At 32.5% G+C, this 21,704-nt stretch overlaps 2 protein-coding genes across 2 annotated transcripts in view; one reads left to right on the top strand and one right to left on the bottom strand.

Annotated features, from left to right (window-relative positions):
- Positions 1–4,832: 4,832 nt before the first annotated feature.
- LOC143079827 (malonyl-CoA-acyl carrier protein transacylase, mitochondrial-like) lies at positions 4,833–10,073 on the bottom strand. Its single transcript, XM_076255438.1, has 4 exons — positions 9,295–10,073; positions 8,302–8,389; positions 6,399–6,619; positions 4,833–5,352 (listed from the first exon to the last, which is right to left on the bottom strand). The coding sequence occupies exons 1-4, from the start codon at positions 9,946–9,948 to the stop codon at positions 4,954–4,956; spliced, it is 1,362 nt and encodes a 453-aa protein (XP_076111553.1). The 5' UTR covers positions 9,949–10,073; the 3' UTR covers positions 4,833–4,953.
- A 175-nt stretch (positions 10,074–10,248) lies between these two features.
- LOC143079826 (DNA replication licensing factor mcm4-A-like) overlaps positions 10,249–21,704 on the top strand; it is a 31,705-nt gene continuing 20,249 nt past the window's right edge. Inside the window, exons 1-5 of the mRNA XM_076255437.1 lie at positions 10,249–10,310; positions 14,224–14,339; positions 16,713–16,748; positions 17,526–17,717; positions 18,263–18,429. Coding sequence (XP_076111552.1) covers positions 14,252–14,339; positions 16,713–16,748; positions 17,526–17,717; positions 18,263–18,429 — 483 coding nt within the window. The 5' untranslated portion in view covers positions 10,249–10,310; positions 14,224–14,251. The remainder of the gene's footprint in view (positions 10,311–14,223; positions 14,340–16,712; positions 16,749–17,525; positions 17,718–18,262; positions 18,430–21,704) is intronic.

Genomic DNA, 21,704 nt, shown 5'->3' with positions numbered 1-21,704 from the left:
CATGAATATCAATTATGTGGTCATTTTTATAAATTTCCTGTTACAAAACTTTTAATGTTTCGAAAAACTAAGGATTTCTTATCCCAGGAATAGATTACCTTAGCCGTATTTGGCACAACTTTTTTTGAATTTTGGGTCCTCAATGCTCTTCAACTTTGTACGTGTTTGGCTTTACAACTATTTTGATCTGAGCGTCACTGATGAGTCTTATGTAGACGAAACGCGCGTCTGGCGTATTAAATTATAATCCTGATACCTTTGATAACTAATTGCATTACGTTAATTTGTTTTGGTGCTGCATATGGAGGAAAACATTGTCATTCAATGTTAAGTGAACGACTATCGAATATAACGAATTTTGATTTAAATTTGACATTTTAATGCATGCTCAGTAAAATCTCCTTCGAGAAAAGAATATGATTTTTGATAACTTCTTGAAATACCATTATACAAAATTTTTTTTTTTCGATATCACGTTTCATCTATATTTTCCAAATCCGTTCAGTATCGTATTTTGTTGTAAGATTTGCATACAAAATAAACTTGTTTAAAAATGCTATAGATGCTGAACAAAAAATGTTGAAGTTGGTGCAAAAACAAGTATTACTGTATATAATTGTGAAGAAAAAATAACGCAAAAAATTATTGATATTGAAAACAATATATATGTGTCATATTTTAACGATAGAAACTGTCGATTGTCACTTATGATTTCAGTCAATTGTATGATGTCATCAGTATCAAAAGAGAAGTCCTAAAAACAGAATTCCAGGGAGAGTTCGATGACGGGATGCTCTTCTCTTTTGAAGCAGGGGCCACGATAAAATGTGTTCAAGAATATCTGTGGCCGGTTGAATTTAGGGAAACTAAACAACCGGAGCAGTATAGAGTTTTGACAAAACAAACAGGTTGCACCAATTTATCTTTGAGTGATACTATAGCAAATTGTGGCCAAGGAAATGGTTTCACAAAGTCTATTTGTGAAGAAATGGTCTTGTCGATCTGTGTATTGACGGTAAACAAAATCGGTGAAGTTGTACAGAAGCAAATTGAACCAACAAATGGCATAACCAACCCTGTAGCGTTTGAAAAGAAGTTCAAAGAACGAGTCCTCATTCAGAATGATAATACTTTTCATGCAGCCCTTGATAACATTGGTGGTTTGGGAATTGTTTATTCATATATTCTTCGTGCTGACAATGCCTATTATCTAACGGAAAACCGTTACATGGTCACGTGGGAGGAAGCACAGAATAAAATTTCAATACTATATAACCGAAATATAAATGAACGAGAAAGGACACCAGGTTCCTTGCACAGTTTTGAATTATTTATAAGTCCATATCCTATGTTGCCTGGAGGTACAGTCGATGTCATAATATGTACCTTAGAGTATTCAAGCGGTTTACCAGAAGGTAATCGACCACGATGGTATATCATTCCTCATGAATGGGTGCGTTTAGGTTTTGTTCGGGCGTGCGAAATCAATCCAGATATTATTCCTTTGCTGATGAATAACATTATGCGATGTACAATCACTCAGGAGCCTGTGACTGTGAATGCTCCTAAAGCTTTTGGTCCTTTATCGGGATTAAAAGAATCTGGTCAGGTTACCGTAAGCGAATGCACTATTAAAACGCAAACTCCAGCTGATGTCATCAAGAAGATTCAATCTTTGGTAGATCGTTATCAAATTATTCGAGGCGAAAACAAACATCAATTGGCAACTTCTCCGTTTGTTGTGAGGTTTTCTGTGTCATCTGGTGAACATATGACTACGCAGTACAATCGGCTGACAATGACGATTAGCAGCAATATATTGGTGGGAACACCAAATGCAGATAATACTCTACAGCAGTTTAAAGATTTGATGCAAAACGAGTCCTACCATGTTGACGACCTAGATGACTTTGGGTATGGTACAAGATGCAGATGTTAACAGCTTGAGGCAGATGTATCCAACAAATCATGATTCTGAAAAGGGTCGTGTTGTTTCTTTCAAACGTGTCATACAGTAACTTCACACAAAAACGATTTTCGGGAAAGCTTTAGTCAAACTTTTTTACACAGCAAAATTAACAAGAGTGCACATGCTGAAATGGCTCGCCTTCTTTACTAACCATTGACATTATCTTAATAGTTCTAAATATAAAGCTTTACTACAACTTAGATAAATCAAACTGGAAATACATGTACACCTTATGATCATTCATTACACCAAATTCCCTTTAAATATTGTTGACCTATTGCACATCAATGAAACAAACTTTAATAACAAGAGAACTTAACATTGATCAAAGAACCATGACAATGAGGCCAAGGTCAGGTGAACTCTGATTACTCATAAGAGAAAAATTAAGAATTCTAAAAATCTTAACTTTTTTTCAAGTAACTATGAAAATGAGGTCAAGGACAATGGACATAAACGGACAAAAACTTTATAACATAAGGCATCTATATACAAAGTATGAATGATCCAGGTCTTCTACCTTCTGTAATATTAAATTTCTAAAAGGTTAGCAAACGCCGTCACTGCTGGATCAGTATCCCCATGTAAAGCTTTCATGTAAAGAACCGATAATGACTAATATAGGTCCAAACTAAACTTAATGTGTCCAGTTTTACAAAATGTTATGAAGTTATATGTGGTATACGTCAAACAAAGTGGGATACTTTTTAAAATCATATTGGTAAGCACTGTATGATTGACTAAAGTACATGTAACTGTTCTTTTACAGGTAACCAATCGAAAAAATTAAACAAAATTGAACAATTTAATTCCTTTAGGATATTCAAAATCTGTTTAAAGAAACAGAATGATGAATAAATGCTCATCATTAACCATAAATAAAACTGAAATTACACATGTGAAACAACTTTCAAACTAAACATGCTAAACAAATAAAGTGAAAAGCCATTTGAGGCTATTGTTAGTAGAAAGTAAAATCGTCAAAATACAGATCCCAGGAAAATTCAAAACCAAAACTTCCTAAAATGGCATAATCAAAAGCTCAAACACATCAAACATGTGGATAACAACTGTCATATTGCTGGCTTGGTACTGGAATTTTCTTATGAAGTATGAAGAAAATGATGGATTAAAGTAGCAGGGACCAATTTGGATGGATAGTGGGCTGTCAAATATTATTCTGAAAGGTGCTGACCGCAAAAGGATCATCCATGCCAAGGTCTCAATTGGTCAAGTGGTTTTCAAAGCAAAGATGTTTTTATTTTAGGAATGAATAAAAAGCTTGATTTTCATAAAAGGCAGATTTGCCAAACCATGTATTCTGGATCATTGGCCACATATTTTAAACTATCAAACAAGAGGATGAGTGTGGCAGTTTTCGTTTCAATTGGGCATACCCAGTAGATTCAGAGAATTTTTTTTAAAAGAGTTAAAAGACTACTGCATGACAATTGACCAGGATTAAGAGTGTGATCCCTAATGGCAATAGCTCACTCACACTTGTCCTCTTCACTATGTGCATGTGCAAAACAATAACGAAAAGGAAACTGAAAACAGAAATTTTTAAGAAAAAATTACAATACCAAAATTGGTTACCAATAATTCATATTGATTAAACAATAAGTACTTTTTCTGCTTTTATAATTACTTCTTTGTTTAAATGCTAACCATAAATTGATTCGTTAATAATAAAACAACAAATATAAAAGAGGACAAATAAGGCAAACATATGTGTATATATATATATATACTTCAAAATTTAAAGAGTTTTCATAGACATTAATTTCACTGAAACCCAAAAATATTTCATTTTTATGTAAATATTTTGACGTAACATACTTAGCATTGTAATGTGACATTTGATTATTTATATGTGTATTTTGAATTTGAAATGAAATTTGTTTTTTTAAAGTTTCGCTATGCTTGTATTATATACACCATATTTCTCTTTTTATTATGTTCTCTAAATCTCTTCTTGTGTATGCACACAAATGACAATGAATCATATCCAGTATAGTAAGTTAAAGATATGATTGAAAACCAACAAAATATTCAAGCGACAAAGCACCATAAAATATCTGACAAAATGAAATAAGGTTTAAAAATCAACAGCAAAGTTTCAAGCAAGATTGACTGCAATATCTATTAAATGTGAAATAATTGAAGATTGTATGTCACAAATATCACATAATTAATACTTCCAACCAACATTTATTTTGTAATTACTATATCCATCAGTTTATAATTTGAATATTATAAAATAAATTCAAAAATATATCAGTGTTTTGTGTTTAATGTGTTTTATGTTATTTGATTTTGTGTCCTATTCATTTTTATAGTTAGGCTTTTTAATGTGTTTTTATGTTGTTGTTTTACACCACTGTACCAGGTAGGTTGAGCGCTCACAAACAATTTAATCCTGTCCCTTCTTTATGTCCATTCCCAAGTCAGGAGACTGTAGTTCAGTGGCTGGTGTTAGTTCATGTTTGTCATATTTATTTTTCATAAACTGTTTCGTTATAAATTAGGCTGTCAGTTTTCTCGTTTGAATTGTTTCACATTTTTTCTTGTCAGGGCCTTTTAAAGCTGACTCAACAGTATGGGTTTTCTGCATTGATGAAGGATGTATGGTGCAAAAAAAATGCATATGTCCACTCATTTGAATTCTGGTGGATAGGTGTATCATTGGTAATTATTCAACATCTCCTTATCTATTTAGAGTTAAAATGATTGATACTTAAACTCACACTTGTACTTGAACTGATTTAAGAGATGCTCAGTTTAGAAAGTTTACAATGCATTCAAAGAAAACATTTTTTTTAACTGTATGAATACTGATTTGCATGATAAATTATTATTTAAATTATCAGAATATCAAATTATTATTTTAATAATAATATGTCACAAAGTGTATCATGCTGACTACAATTTTTAACAGGATGATATTTCACTTAGTATCACAATTCAAAAGGCTTCAGTTGTCATTAAACTTGTATATTTCTGTAATTTTTAAAAGCTTTGTTGTTCATTTTGTCTAAGAAAATTCCCAGCTGATTGCCCGGTCCACATTCATATGTATATGGAAATGCTGATTTATTTTTATCTCTGGTGAATAACGTTGACATTATTTGTTCCCATTTTACTGGTCTCACAAGTTGATTAACAACAGTCTTGTGGAAATTGGCATTATTCTGCAGTCTATTAGAAGTCACATTTGACAATATAGGAAATTTTGGACGATGTATTTCTATCCTTCTTAATGCATTACTGACAGGTTTCCTAGCCGAGTCCATTAAAGGAGTGTGAAAAGCACCGCTTACTGGTATACGTTTACAACTTCTTATTCCAAAATCTTTTTTATTCTTCTCTATGAAGTCTAATGCCTGTAAAATATGAATGCTTATTTGAATGAACTACAATATAAAAATATGAATTGCAATGGTAAAAATAATAATAAATCTTATAATTCAAAGTCTTTTACTTTCCAATGTATTTATATTACATAGTAGTACATGTATCTGTACATATAATCTGTGTATTGCTGGTAAATTATTAGGCATGGGATTTGGTTACCACAAATTACTTAAAACCTTTACTAAAATCTGTTGATACCTGTATCTTGGCATTGCACAAGCTCATGTTTTTCTCTGACTGCTTATGACATCTTTACACTAAATCCATTGGATAATGGATGTGTACTGATTGATAATTTAGTCTAAGATGCATGATTTTTTTTATTACTTGTTAGTGGCTTTGAACTAGCTGTCAGTAACTGAGAGTACTCTCAAATCTGTACTTAGTGTCTTTTTGTTAATGGGATATTGATCGATATACAAGTAATGGTCACCTCAACTCTCAGTGTGTAGTATTTGTATTTGTATCCATCTGATGAGTAAAGCCTTTTTCAACTGATTTTTATTGTTCGTTCTTATGTTGTACTGTTACACCACTGTCCAAGGTTAGAGGGAGGTTTATGACTCGCTAACATGTTCATTCAGTGGTTGTCATTTGCTTATGTTTTACATATTTGTTTTTCTTCTTTTTTTGTTCCTATATTAGGCCGTTAGTTTTTCTCATTTGAATTGTTTTACATTGTCATTTCGTGGACTTTATAGCTAACTATGCAGTATGGGCTTTGCTCATTGTTGAAGGCTGTACGGTGACCTGTCGTTAATTTTTGTGTCATTTGGTCTCTTGTGGAGAGTTGTCTCATTGGCAATCATACCACATCTTCTTTTTTTATAGTAAAAAATGTTTGATGTCATTACAAAAGATTTGAAGAAAATACTGTCAGGGGTTACGTAGGAATAACTGATGAAAAAGACAGAGGAATGGAAAAAACCTAAACAATTGAATGATAAGAAAATATTAATGTCTCAGTATAGAAACTGTGAAGTTCATTCAAGCTAGAGTAGGAACCTTGTTGTACCTCTTCATGTCCAGCTATAACTTTAACCTCAGGAAACAGGTAGCTGGCTATTTTACAAACAGGATCTTCTATATGATGTTGCTCCTTGCAATACTGTTTAGCTGCTTCTGTAGCTAGATTCAGTTTGGTTCCCCAGAAACAAAACACTGTCATCATTCCACTAGGTGTCTCCTCTGAGGCTCGCTGCATTGCCTGGGCTCTTACTTTGACAACACTGAGGGCTGAAAATAGTGACAGATAATAGTTACTGGTATAGGAACTGGAAGCTTGTTTTTAATATTGACAATTGAAAGTAAAGTTGTGTGACAATGACTGCCTTGTCGTGGTTATCAATTAGACAGCAATCTAATTACACAAATAGCAAATACATCACCACATTTAACGATCACAAACTTTTTGCTTTTTGAAACTTCAGCAAGACAGCACCAGTCTTTATATTAAGGCAATATTATGTCTACAGCTCAAGATGTCCATTTTTAGCTGCTGATTTTTTTTAGGTGTAGTGTTGTTGGTGTTTTGACAACATTTTAAATGTCAAGTTAATAAATTCAGTTAAATATTCACACTTGCTTATATACTAGTGCTGAATAATGCACCATAGATTAGGGTGATAGCTGGGAGATAAAGGGAATCCCTCTTTGATCAATAGCTGTCTCATAAATCACGATCATGTATATTACTGCACTCAAGGCACACAAGCTACATTTCTTTACCTCAATCCAACTGAGATGGGATCTGAGATTCATGAAATGAAAACTAGTAAACCAAAGTAATAAGTTAGAAATCAGGTAACAAAATTGTTTCTCTCATGTTAAGATGGACTAGTACACATTTTTGTTTAGGGGCCATCTGAAGTCCTCAGTATGTGTTCAGATTTCTCCCTGTGTTGAAAACCCATTTGTGGCTTTGTGCTATTTTCTGCTCTTTGACACATTGCCGATTTTCATTCTTAATTTTATCTTACTTGAAGTAATAAAAAAACAATCTTGACTTATATCTCTATATATTATACATTGTATATACTATATATAATATAAGATATAAAGCTAAAGGCTGACCAACGGACAATACAAATTATGGTATAGATGCTACATTGTAAGTGAGAGATGTGTGTGAACTTAGACGTGATTATCTCCCCCTAATAGAGTCCAGTCAATTAAGAAATTATTGCGAGGTTTTTATTATTGTGAAAAATGTGAGAGAGTTGTAAAAGCAATAATTTAAACTCGCATTATGAAATATTTCATATAAATTAAACACAATTTTTCTCAAAATCATAAAAAATTAAAATCACATTTTAATCTAAAATGACAAAATCGCAATAATAAATGCAAGCAATAATTTCTAAATTTTCAGTACATGTAACAAGTCAGGCTGTCTTAACCATGCACTAATTGCTCATTTTGTTTTTCTTTCTTCATTCAACATTTTCAATATTTTCAGCAGATCCTGTTTTTCCATTTTTTTCTGAGTCATTGATAATCAGAGATCCTGTGATCTACTTTAAGATGGCACATTGCCATTGTCTAATAATCCCTTTCATGGTTCACAATCAATTTGACAGTTTTTCTTAGAAAAGATATGAAAATGTGTGATAATCAGTGTTATAAAAGCTTGTTATGGGCCCTGTGAACTAAAGCCCAATAAAAGTTTATAGTAGATATATTTATAGCTGAATTATTTTGTGCTCTATCTAATCTAACTGGTAAATCTCGTCATTGCACGACTGTGACACTACACTTCATGATGTAGTTTAGTGTCAGAGTCATGCAATGAGGAGGTTTATTAGTACATGTAGTTTTTTGTCAGAGTCATGCTATTTTAACTGTTAAAACAGAATTCAATTATTTAAGAATCTCATTTAAATAAACTATCTAATATATATATAGCTATATGTAAGTACCATCTTCAAAAGACATCATTCCAGCAAACACCATAGCAGCAAACTCTCCAACACTGTAACCAGCTGTAGCAACGGTATTCTCTATACCCTGTAATACAACAAAATCATGATATTAATGTACTTATGATATCAATTGATTTTTCCTATACATCTTTTCATTCATTTCCCCATTTTCATCTTCTACACAAGAAATATTCTTCCAGCATGAACTGTTTTTACACCAAGGCTTATAGCAGGCAACAAATATTCTATTTTGTTTAAAATGGTCATCTGATCAACATGAAAAGTTCTGCTGGCAAATATCTGTTTAAAACAATTTTGACTCACAACAGGCCACTTACACATGTTACAGACCCCTCAACATGCTCAATAAGAGTTGTTGCAAGGGTTCTTTAACGTGCACAGTGCATGGTACTCCCTGAACATTGGAGCTCAGATTTAATGTCCCTGTCTGACAGTCAGATTACTCTATAGAAATGCTCAACAAATTGCACAGCTACAACCATTTGTTACGCGTAACCAGGAAGGGGTGTTTGAAATTTTTTACCCATACAATGTAGGTTTGTTCCAGTTTCCTGGGATTTGAAGAGCAATGCAAAACTGCAAAAGTTAACCAATTGTGAACTTTCCATTTCTATGTACATGATGTAGCAACATACCAGCAGCGCCTGCATACGAACTATACATGTACATGTATATCTCCCGCTTGATACGATATATTCCCCAAATTGTATTTCCTATCATGATTCCCTTGATGTAGGGTTACTGCTCACAAGGAAGCTATTAAATTTCCAAATGATCAAGTTCAAATCATCAATATCCCTTTGCACGACAGGTGCCACATGTGGAACAGGATCTGCTTACCCAGAGAATATATAACAATAACTGTAGAAATATTATAATATTTATAACTGTAATGTTGTACATGTTGTAACACATTGTACATTTTGTATGTGTAAAAATCTTTTAATTATTGTTTACATTTACATGTACCTGAAAGTTTTCTTCTTTTAATCTCTCAATAGCTGCAACAGATGTCACAAATACAGCAGGCTGACAATGTATAGTTTTATCTAGTTCTGATTTTGGACCATACAGACATAGTTTTAGTAAATCATATTTCAGAATTTCACTAGCATGGTCATATAGTCCTTTGACACCTGGAAAGGGTAACAATTGTTTACCCATGCCAACAAACTGGCTACCTTGCCCAGGAAAGAAAGTAAATGATTTTGTCTCTGGGTCAATTTCGGGTCTGATTATTTGTGAATGTTTTTCATGTTCTTTTGATTTTTGATTGTCATCAACATCTGATGAAAAAGTCTCTACAAATCCTTTATCTTTATCTGAATTTATAATCATATCATCAAGCATTCCCTTGACTTGTAGTTTGCCCTGGTTTTCATATTCTGATGTCCTTGAAACAGATCTAGAATGCGGTGAACGTAACAAATCGGCTTGTCGTTTCCTATGTCTTCTAGGTACATAACTTGCATCACTCGCAATGTCAACTGATGAAGATGGACTTGTGTGTTCGTCTGTTTTCTTGGAACAAAACATCCGAACACTGTTCAGAAATCTGGCATCAGTTAACAACTGTCTATGCGCGACAGAGAAAATGGAGTCTCTTAACAACAATGGGAACATGGTCTTCAGTAACTCGCTGAAACCTTAGTTATCAATCACTTATAAGAGTGACAATCGGTAAAAATTTGGCCTCCATGTGCTCTTGTTTACAATCAGCTATCGGAAATGAGTCGTACTCCGAAAATGAGATTCACCTTTTTACGACAAATACTTTCGTATCATAAACATTAAAAATCGGATTCAAAAACTCAAGGTTTTGCTTTTTTTGGTCTATAATGGTGAATTTGTGTTTTCTTTTAAATCATGTTTACTAAAAATCGAGTAAGTAAAAAAAATCTTTTACCGGAAGTAAAGGGAAATATTTCCCGCGAATTTCAACACGTGACACCGACCCATCACAAAACAACGAAAACACATCTCAGGTATTTGACAAACTTGACTTTAAAAATGCATACAATGATTATGAATAGTTTCTGTTGCTCATGTCATTTTCAAAATGCATTAACATGTACTTATCATTATAGCTTTTACATGTTATCATTGACATTGTGGTTATTTCTTTGGTGTTTTGCGAAAAATGTATAATAGCATTTTAAAACTTATCTTCCTTTTCTGCCTTTTATTGTTTTATGATTACGTTTATATGTAATTGATATTTGTTTAGGCACAGTTCTGCATGTAAGAGATAATGTTCTGTTTGGTTATTGATGTACTTTTGTGTATCTGTCAGAATTTAGTTAAAGACTTAAAATTGACAAAAATGTGAGTATTTACAGTACCATTCAAGAGGACCAACTATCCCACACCCTACACCAAGGAAAATGTCAGAGTCAGTCTGAAAAAAAATCCAATATTCCTCTCAAAATGTTGGGAAGAATTTAGGAGTAATCTCTCCCAAAATCGTGTAAATGTTTATTGTGATAGCGAGCTCATTCCCTACACGAGGAATTAATTGGCCCTCTATGATATAAGTTGAAGGCTTATCCTACTTTGATCTCTACCGGCACACGACTGATAGGGTAATTGGATTACCTGACAGGTAAAGGTTGATGTAATAAAGAATACTGTACCAGTTCAAGTGTCAAACAGGTGTATAATTTTAAATGACTAAAATGTCTTTTTATACTGATTAAGTTTAATTTTTGTGGTAATTATAAGTTAAAATATTTTCATATTTCTTGCTTGCCAATCTAAAAATATCTTTACCTAAATGTGCTTGCTTTTAAAAAAAAAAAAGGATTATAAAATATAGTTGAAAATGTGAAAAAATGTAATATTCTACTTCAAAGTTAGTCTTTATTTGAAAATTATGTGTCTCAAAGTTTTGTATATGCAAGTTTAAAGGAAAATTTATTCACCATTCGTTAGGCATAATAATTATGTAAGTCTATGCTGAGACTACTATACTGTTATAGTAGTCTCAGGTCTACGGCATTTTCTCTTTACGATTATAAATCTGATTGCTTGAATGAATAAAAGATTTCAAAGCAAAATGTTGTTGTTAATTCTTTCAATTGCATTGAAGTTTTATAAAATAAAAAAAAACTACTTAATTTTGACCTCGATATTTTCACCAGTAAATTAATATTTTATTTACAAAATACACATACTTGTGTAAAAATAACCAGAAACTTCCGCTAAATTAATGAGAGTAGTTTAAAGAAAATCATAAAAATTATGTGTCACAAAGTTTTATATATATATATTATGCAAGTAAAAAGAAAATATTATTAACCATTTGTTATGCTTAATATTTATGGCATTTTCGTTTTACAACTTGTTGGCATTACTTTAAGATAATAATACATTTCGGTTACAACAGGAATACTTCCCCAGCTGCATTAATTTGTCTTTGTATAATATTTATTTTCACACAATGAATGTAAATTTGTGTAATTGGAACAGTGATCTTAAAAGATTTTAAAAACAATTATTTGCCGTGCGAAGACAATTCCACAATACACATCTCAGTTATCAACAGTTTTGGTTGAACTTGACTTACTTAACAATGTTAAATGCTAAAAATAGTTATCATTAATTTTATCCACAGCACAAGTTTTTTAAAGGGTGGGAAATAATATCGCGTCCCAGTAAACTCAGGTGACCTTTCTAGATGACCGTGTGAAAATTCATTCAGGTTTGTAAAGTTGCAGAACGTCATTTTTGTGCGATCGTATTGAGGCTCCAGAAGGTCCTTTTACAATCTATTAATCGGAATCTAAAATATAATTCTTTTCCGAATAAATGAGAACACCGTGATCTTTGACTATTTGATTTTTAATGTTTTATCTTTCAAAAAAGGACGTAGCCCTGAACATTAGTTATATGTCCATGGTCAGTAATAAAAATTTATGGTTGAAGAGATATTGAAATTATGATGGAAATTGTCCGGGGGATCAATTGTGTTCAAATGACAAAAATATGATAAAGAACTGCCAATTGTAGGCGGTTGGGAAATTTTGAAAATAAAATGATGACTGATTTAACTGGACTAGAATAATATGATGGGCAATTATGAGGTTTGATAATAATTAAAGGATTAGTGACCTATCGGATAGTGATAAGCGGATTACTTATCATCACAACTTTTAACATCTTTTGTAAAAGTTAAATGGTTGAGCGTCATAAACTTGTCAAAAACATGAAGACAGGTAGAATTATAGTAATTTAATGTGAAAATACTTAAAAATGACACTTTCCAAATTTAAATGACGAAATTGATATAAATACTTTCGTCAATTTGAAAACCATTTCGTAAAATACGAAAATGACGAGCGCTAGCAATATCACTTGCAGTTAATTATTTCCTTTGTTCAACAGAGTTGTCACTTTACAGTTTCTTTTCGTAATTTAAATTATTCAAGTCTGTATAAATGTATCGAGGTGGTGAAACATAATATTTTACATTGCTCAATATATTGAGTTTACTTGTTGATCCGATGAATCAACTCTGTGGTTTAGATTGGACGATCGAGTTACCGTAAAAACAACATTATTTTATAACCAGTTGATTTTTAAATAATGAACAATTAATGCACCGATATTGCTTATTGAGTAAGTCATAAAAGATTCTAATGGTGGCAAAATCGTCTTTGTTGAAAGAACACAATGTACACCCTGACCGGACTGTAATAGAAACAAGTTTTTTCTTCATATTTTTTCGTTTGTACGTTTTATTTCAAAGATAATGGCATGGGACAAAAACATATAAGATAATAATTATCTTATTCTAAATGATAATGTCACATCTTTATCTGTCAAAGAAAGGAAACATTTGTTCAAATTTTAATACCATGATTTTAAAACACACCTGTACAATCAAGATCGATTAAATGTACATATAGGTAAATTATCTGGGTAATCCGATTATGTTGTCACACGTCGTTAATTTTTAGTACATCCGATGGGCAATAAACCAATTAACAGCCACGCAGTGTTGGGAGAGAATCTTTGGAGATATTTGGGAGTGAAATCTGCGGTACTCGGTGTGGCTCCGAGAAACACGGAAATAAAAAAAAAAACGATATAGAATCGATCCGTTTGAATGGTACTGTATCAAATCTTAAAATCTCTGTGACTATTATTAATTGTTTTCACTATTTGCGATAATTTCCATGGTTTTTTTTAACATTTTATTCCCTATACGATGACATTAAATTATAAAACCTGAGGCGGGTACTCATAGCCTATGAAGACAAAATTGGCTTCATGTCCCCGCATGCGGGAAAGCGCAGGCACTGCCTTATCTTTGATTGTAATGCTTCTTCCGCACAGTGGTCTGGCTGTAAAGGTTCACCCTTTTCCGCCATTCCCTGAAGAATAATTATTTATGATATGGACTTTTTTTGGTGTTTGTGAGTCTACTGTAATGTTTTAAAGATTGAGTTTACTTTTGGTTTTGTGCTGCTGATTTTTGCTGAAACTATGGCCATTTGACTGAAAATTTCTATAATAGATTTAGCATTTTTTTTCTGGATTGAAGGCCCTTCACGTACATGAATATGTTGAGATAATTTTTAGAATGTTAGTCCAGTATGACAAGAAACAGGTCAAGATTATGTTTGGTTCCACTCCATTGATTTTTGCCGAAATAACAGGCAAAAATACAATATACAATGTATGTTACTATTTTTTTCTTCTTAAAATTTAGAGTTTGAGCTCTGAAGACATATGGAAGATGATGTTCTTTTAATGTAGTAATAGTTTTTGTTGTTTAATTTATATGCAATATACATGTATCATGACTGCTTATTTCAACCCTTCTGTACAACTGTATCTATTTGTCTTGCAGATTGATCCTTTTTGTACAAATGTATCTATTTATTTGTCTTGTAGATTAAAACTTTCCGGTTGACAACCCAATATGTCTGAACCATTGACACCTCGTAGAAGTAAACGGGGGAGGACATCAGAGCCTACTTCTCCAACGACAGATGAAAATGCTAAAACCCGTAAGGTTATGTTGGAAATAGTTTGTTAATAACTTGTTTCTATGAATAAAAATTTTTAGGATTTTAATTCAGGAAGTTTGACAATTTTTTACCTGTTCATTATATATTTAGCATGATTTGTCTGTAGTGAGGGATCAGACCAGTTGCAAGATGGACACCAATAGAGTAATATTTGAACATGTATAACTAAATAGCTATTAATTGCATACCGAAGTTTAGATCTCTTTGTGTTCACTCCAATGGATGGAAACAACAAAATTAACTGAAGCTGTTGTGGAAATTGGTATTCAGAACTATTTTAATGTTACCTGCATAAAAAAACAATCTATTTATTGTAATAAATATAATTACGATATGAGATACAGTTTGAAAACAGTATTATTAGGGCTCCGCCAAAGGCGGGTCGCCCTATAGTGATCAGTCTGTCCGTCCGTCCGAATCTAGAGAACCATTATGATTTCATACTTTATACTTTACATGTTTATTAACCACCACCAGAGGGCATGTCATGGCCCTATAGTCCGTCCGTCCGTCACCAGAGGGCATGTCATGGCCCTATAGTCCGTCCGTCCACCCTATACTGATCAGTCTGTCCGTCCGTCCGTCCGTAACACTTTTAACTTTGTGTCCGCTCCATATCTAGGAAACCATTATGATTTCATACTTTATACTTTACATGTTTATTAACCACCACCAGAGGGCGTGTCATGATGTATGTACAACTTCCTAGGTCAAAGGTCAAGGTAAAAAAAACTTTGGTTTCAGTTGACAACCCTGTGTCCTGTGGTGAAGATCGTGTCCGCTCTATATCTTGAGAACCGTTATGATTTCAAATATTATACTTGACATCCATTTTAACCAACACCAGAGCGTGTGTCATGATGTATGTACAACTTCCTAGGTCAAAGGTCTTGTCTGTTGGTCTGTCCATCGCTAACAAATTTGATCCACACTATATTTTGAGAGGACAGCTGTTATTATTTCCGTTTGTTGTTCTTAACAAATTGTGTCCGCTCTACATCTCGAGAACCGTTAATATTTCATACTTTATACTTGACCGTCTGTCTGTTGGTTCGTACATGACACAGGAGTGTGTGTGACACCAGAGTGTGTGTCGATGTGTCATGATACCCCCAAAAATGGATGTGGAGTATCATACAACAATCAAATTGAAAGAAATTAAAGTAAGTACTGTATTTCAACTTCATATAAATGCATTTAAAATATTTCTGTCATGCTGTTTTCTAAATGTATATGATATTTCTGTTGTGCTGTTTTCTAAATGAACCTGTCATAATCTTGCTGCTTATTAGGGCCCCGCCACAGGCGGGTCGCCCTATAGTGATCAGTCTGTCCGTCCGTCCATCCGTAACACTTTGTAATAACTTTGTGTCCGCTCCATATCTAGAGAACCATTATGATTTCATACTTTATACTTTACATGTTTATTAACCACCACCAGAGGGCGTGTCATGATGTATGTACAACTTCCTAGGTCAAAGGTCAAGGTAAAAAAACTTTGGTTTCAGTTGACAACCCTGTGTCCTGTGGTGAAGATCGTGTCCGCTCTATATCTTGAGAACCGTTTTGATTTCAAAGTTTATACTTGACATGTATATGAACCAACACCAGAGGGTGTGTCATAATTTATGAACGACTGCCTAGGGCAAAGTTCAAGGTCAAAAACTTTGGTTTCAGTTGACAACCCCATGTCCTATGGTAAAGAATGTGTCCGCTCTATATCTTGAGAACCGTTATCATTTTAAAGTTTATACCTGAAATGTATATAAACCAATATCAGAGGGTATGTCATAATTTATGTACAACTTCCTAGGTCAAAGGTCAAGGTCAAAAACTTTGGTTTCAGTTGACAACCCCATGTCCTATGGTAAAGATCGTGTCCGCTCTACATCTTGAGAACCGTTATCATTTCAAAGTTTATACTTGACATGTATATAAACCAACACCAAAGGGTGTGTCATAATTTATGTGCAACTTCCTAGGTCAAAGGTCAAGGTCAAAAACTTTGGTTTCAGTTGACAACCCCGTGTCCTATGGTAAAGATCGTGTCCGCTCTATATCTTGAGAACCGTTATCATTTTAAAATTTATACCTGAAATGTATATAAACCAATATCAGAGGGTATGTCATAATTGATGTACAACTTCCTAGGTCAAAGGTCAAGGTCAAAAACTTTGATTTCAGTTGACAAACCCATGTCCTATGTTAAAGATACAATTTTTTAATGCACATTATTCACAGCGGGGCCCACAGAGATGGCTCCCATCTCAATGATATCTATTTTTTCTTCATTCTTACATTTTCTTCATCTGGTTGAAGACACTAATTTTTATTTTCTTTGTTTATTTTTAGCAACCAGGAAAAGTTCAAGATCCAGTGCAACAACACGTATGTATATATATTGTCACATTGTTTTGCTGCTATATGATGTTTCTAAAGCATTCAACATGTTAAAGCAGGGTCATAAAAATGAAGAAAAAGAATCCACTGTTTAGTGTAAAACACATAATCATTAAGATGGTTTGAGTTTCTGTTGCTGGCCATATTTGAAAATGTGCCAAAAGGATTAATGTCTGACCATGCTGACTTTTTTGTCTGTAGACAAAAGTTTTATTAGGTGAATCCAGAGCAGTCCCAAGAAAAAAAGTTTTTGCATATGTTAATTAACCAAAAAATAATCTGTTGTAGTTAAGCAAATCTGAATATGGTTCTTTTGAACCCTCAATCATAGCTATTAGAGTGAAATCTAAAATAATTATTTACTTTAAAAAAAATATTCTATCAATAAAAAAACCTACCAAAGCAATTGTTTTCAAACATGAGAGAAATTGACATTTCACAATGGAGAAACATCTAAAATGAGAGACAGTTCTGGACAAATAAGACCAAATTTCAAAGCGTAAACTTTAAGGGAAAAAAAAAACTACCAAATCTAGAAGGGAAGTCTGGTACAATGAAAAATGACTTGTCTTTTAAACAGTGAAAATAGTCTATGAAATGTGTGAACAACTTAAATGTCAGAGTAGAATGACTAAATGTGCAGATTGATGATACATGTATGTCATTTCATGTGAAGGACAGTTCCAATTCCCAGGAAATTAATTAAGCCCATACTGACCGGATGTTTTTGTTTGTATGTCATTTGATTTGTGGTTCTTTTTTTAGCCTCATCAACAAGAGGAAGTGCAAGAAAAAGCAAACCGGAGAAAGAAAGAGATGAAACATCCTCACCCCCATCAAAACGTAGAATGGATAGTTCTCCTGGTGCTGACCTACGACCTCTGCCTTCGTCTCCTCCATCAGGACCACAAGCTGAGGACACCTCCTTGTTTTCCAGTCCACCTCAATCTAGAGCAGGTATGTTAAATGGTAGATATTAAAATATCCTCTTCCAGCAAGCAGCAGAAAATCTATTTTTATTCAAATTTGTGTATATTTATATTTTTAGATGAGATAAATGTTTTAAAGGTTTATCCCACAGACAAGACAGAGGAAAGAGATGTTTTAAAAAAAAATAAAAATTGTTTCACAATGAGACCACAGTCTTCAGACTAAACATGAATCCACAAGCCTGTAGCTCAATTTAAACAAATTTTTAGTTGTATTCTATATATTGGCTAGTAGAGAAAAATTTCAAAAGCCAACAGCAATTTTACAAGCCATGGCTGTAGGATTTGTGGTTAAGTGTGAAGGCTGAGACCACTGAGGTGTTTACCTTTCCTGGTTGTTTTTGAATGCATTATCATTATAAATCCTGTTATTTATCCTCCTGAACATGCATGAAATATTTGCCACTATGTTGAGCAACCAACAATCAATCAATCCCTTTATTTATAAGCATAGTACTTGAAAGGCTTAATGTTAAGATTCAATGTCTATTTAAAATAATTCTTTTTTTTCAGCTCCTACCAGTGAAATAGATTTGAGTTCACCTTTGAATTATGGAACACCAGGATCAAGAGGTGGTCCCCGTACACCTGGAGCAGCTGCCACACCCATCAGAACAAGACCAGATGTCCGAAGTGACAGGAAGCTGCGACAGGTCACAATTGGAGGATCAGATCCAAGTGTTGGTGTTTTTTCTTTGCAATTGTTTTGAATGTGCATGCACTATTTTACAGATCAATTTTTCAAATTTTGTTCCGGTCTGATGATTTTGTGTAGAGTTATGGTCCTTGGACTTTGAAAATTCACTTAAATAATCAGTTTATCAAATTTTTTTCACCATGCTTGCAGATATTGACTTGATATTTGTAATATAGTTTACACCATGGCAAGTTATAGATCAAGTTAGGATTTTGTTTCAGTAAAATGAATTTTTAATCGGTAGGGGACTATGTATTGCCATGCAATAGATCCGAGACCACAATTGTCGTCCCTTGATTTTCGTTGTTCACGAATATAGTCCCTAGTGTTGACAGTGGGTTACTTGCCATTAATTTTTATACCCCTTCCAAATTTATTTCTCCATGTTTAATGCCTCAAATTGGAAGTAGGGGGGTGAAATTACACTAAAAAAATTTGGGTCCAGAATTTTAAAGGAAAGTAGTGATTTGGTCCAGCTGAAAAAGGTTGAAAATTAGCACTTCGGAAGCTGTCAAAAGATTTCAATACGCCCTAAACATAAAATTGTCCATATTTTGAGTTAGAGCCGATGAAGTTTTCTATAATTTTGATATAATTTGTCCCAAAAGTAGTACAACACACTGTAAAAGTTTCTTTGAGAAATCGCAGGTGGGATTTTTTTTATTTTCATTTATGTTCTAAAAGAAATGCACTACGAAATAATTGTGTTCTCAGACCAATACTCAAAAAATGCTTGTTTTGTATGCTATTTGCATGTTTCATCTACTAAAGACTTTCAATAGAGATAAAGGAATGATGAGTGCCTGTCCATCAACAGTGGTGTTTAATTAGTCTCTCAAATGACAAGTTTATTTTTTTTGCCAACAATTATGCTGGATGATGAGAAATTAGTTGCAAAAAGTTTAATTGAATTTGTTTAAAGATTGTTAATTAAGTCATGTGTTGGTGGTTGATATGGTCTGTTGTATTGTACAGTATTCCTATTATCCCTTTAAAGTATTTTGGTATGTTATAATGGAATATTGCGAAGTGGAAGTTACATTTTTTTGGTGAACAACCCTGTTTTATCATGTAAATGTGTTTTATAACTTTATAAACTGAGTACTGTAAATGCAGAAATTATTGTGTGCATTTATTATTCGGCCTAGCCACAATCAGATGTGCATTTTGTGTTTCACATGAAGTCAAAAATGAGTATCACCTCTGGGAAAAACTCTTTTGATATTTTGGTTCAAAAATGGTTTAAATTATGAAAAATTGCCATCGTTAGGCTAACACTGGAAGTATTTATATAATTCCATGCAGTTTTTGAAGGAAATATTTAATATTTTTATTAAATAAATGGTGTTTAAAAACTGTATAATTTTCTATAATGGTTGCCTTCAAGACATGGTCACCAGTGACAGATTTTTGGTCAATGACAAAGACAACAAAATATGTTTAGAACTATTGAATATCAAACATTTTAATTGAAAAAAAAATAACAAGAACATGTTTGACTCACAGTTATTTCAAACAACAGTAGCTTTCTTTAATCATTAATCTTATCTGATAAAACTGTATCTAAAATTATCTATAAATAACAAAACTTCCAAAAGAACCCTTTCTTTTGGTGTATAGAACATTAAAATAACTTGATGCATATTCTTACAATAAACAATCAAACTTAGCAATACAATTTATATGTTTTGTCTACGGACAAGACATTGTATTCATATTTAATGAAATGCATTATTAAAACCTAATTTTGATATAGCTGAAAGTGTTATCTTGAAAGAAAAAACATACATTTTATCAGGTTTATCTATCAAATGATGCTTAACTTCGAGGAAAATGGAAACAAATACATTTTGAAAATGTCTACGGACAAGACATTTTATTGATATTCAATTAAATGCTTTCAAAGATGATTGTTAAAGTTAAGATTAAAAGTTACTGATTAAGTTTTAAGCGGTGTTTTTTAATTTTGGAAAATATAAAAATGTACGCATAATTCTTTACATATCTCAATAATTTATTGATTAAGCCAAAATGAAGACACATTCTTTTAACTGAAATCCATATATCTGACTGTTTAAAACAATCAAACTATTATTAAAACTCAATTTTGACATAGTTGAATGTGTTCTTTTGAAAAAATAACATACATTTTACCTATCAAATTAGGCTGAACTCAAGGAAATTGGATACGAATATATTGTGGTAATGTCTACGGACAAGACAATTTCAGTTAAAAAAAAAATCTGTTAGAATTAATTGTGACTATATTTATGTTGAAAATACTGAGTTTTAATTTGAATAGATAACTTTCATCACTTATAAATAAGATTTAAGTTCCATAGCAGACAAATAATTGAATTTAATACTTGTTATGTACAAGTGTCTTGTCCGTAGACACTTCCTCATCTGCTGTTAATACTGAAATGCAAAAGATAAAGTTAGAGAGAGAGAAATGCTTTTTCTTCATTTGATTTAGTTAATCTTTTAAGGTATGCAGCAACTGGAATAAACAATATTGAAGTAAAATAAGGTATGCTTTTTATGACTGATAATCTGACACTTTTTAAAATCCACTCCTGTAAAGTAATTTTACAAAAATTGAGAACACTTAAATTACCATTTATTTATTTAAAATAAGATATTTCTAAGTTTAAACAACACATAGGACTAATTAAGACCCATAAAGCCAAGCAATATTGATAAAAAGACATGTCTACGGACAAGACATGTGTCTACGGACAAGACATTCTGACATATTTTTGAATTTTTTCCTCTATTAATAGATGGTAGAAAAAAATGTTGGTAGTGTTTTCATATCTACAAAAGAACAGGAACTTAGCAATGCAACATTAATGTAATTATGCTTCCAGTTTACTAGGGAATGCATGTCTACGGACAAGACATTTTTTCACTTTATTTGTATATCCAACTTTGATGGCATATTTCTCCAGCTAGGGTACTTCAATTTTGATAAATGAGGTAGTTTTTGATAATGTACATGTATATACTAGAAGAGAAAACAAAACACATAATAGCATAAATTTGATTTATTTTTCTCTTTTATCATTACACTGAGCAAGCTAAAAACAAAAGTACAAAATTGCATAACAAGCGCATAGTATTCAACTTTTTATCATAACTTTGTAACCACTGAAGATTTTTTGTTGCAACAAACAGTAAAAGAAAGATGAATAAATTGTCTATAGCAATGAACCAATAATGTAGTTCAAATTAATTTCACTTATTAACTATCAATTG

The sequence above is a fragment of the Mytilus galloprovincialis genome, chromosome 6 (genome assembly GCF_965363235.1).
Source record: "Mytilus galloprovincialis chromosome 6, xbMytGall1.hap1.1, whole genome shotgun sequence".
Taxonomy (NCBI): domain Eukaryota; kingdom Metazoa; phylum Mollusca; class Bivalvia; order Mytilida; family Mytilidae; genus Mytilus; species Mytilus galloprovincialis.
The sequence above is the reverse complement of the archived record's forward strand: the minus strand, read 5'-3'. Positions and strand labels throughout refer to the sequence as shown.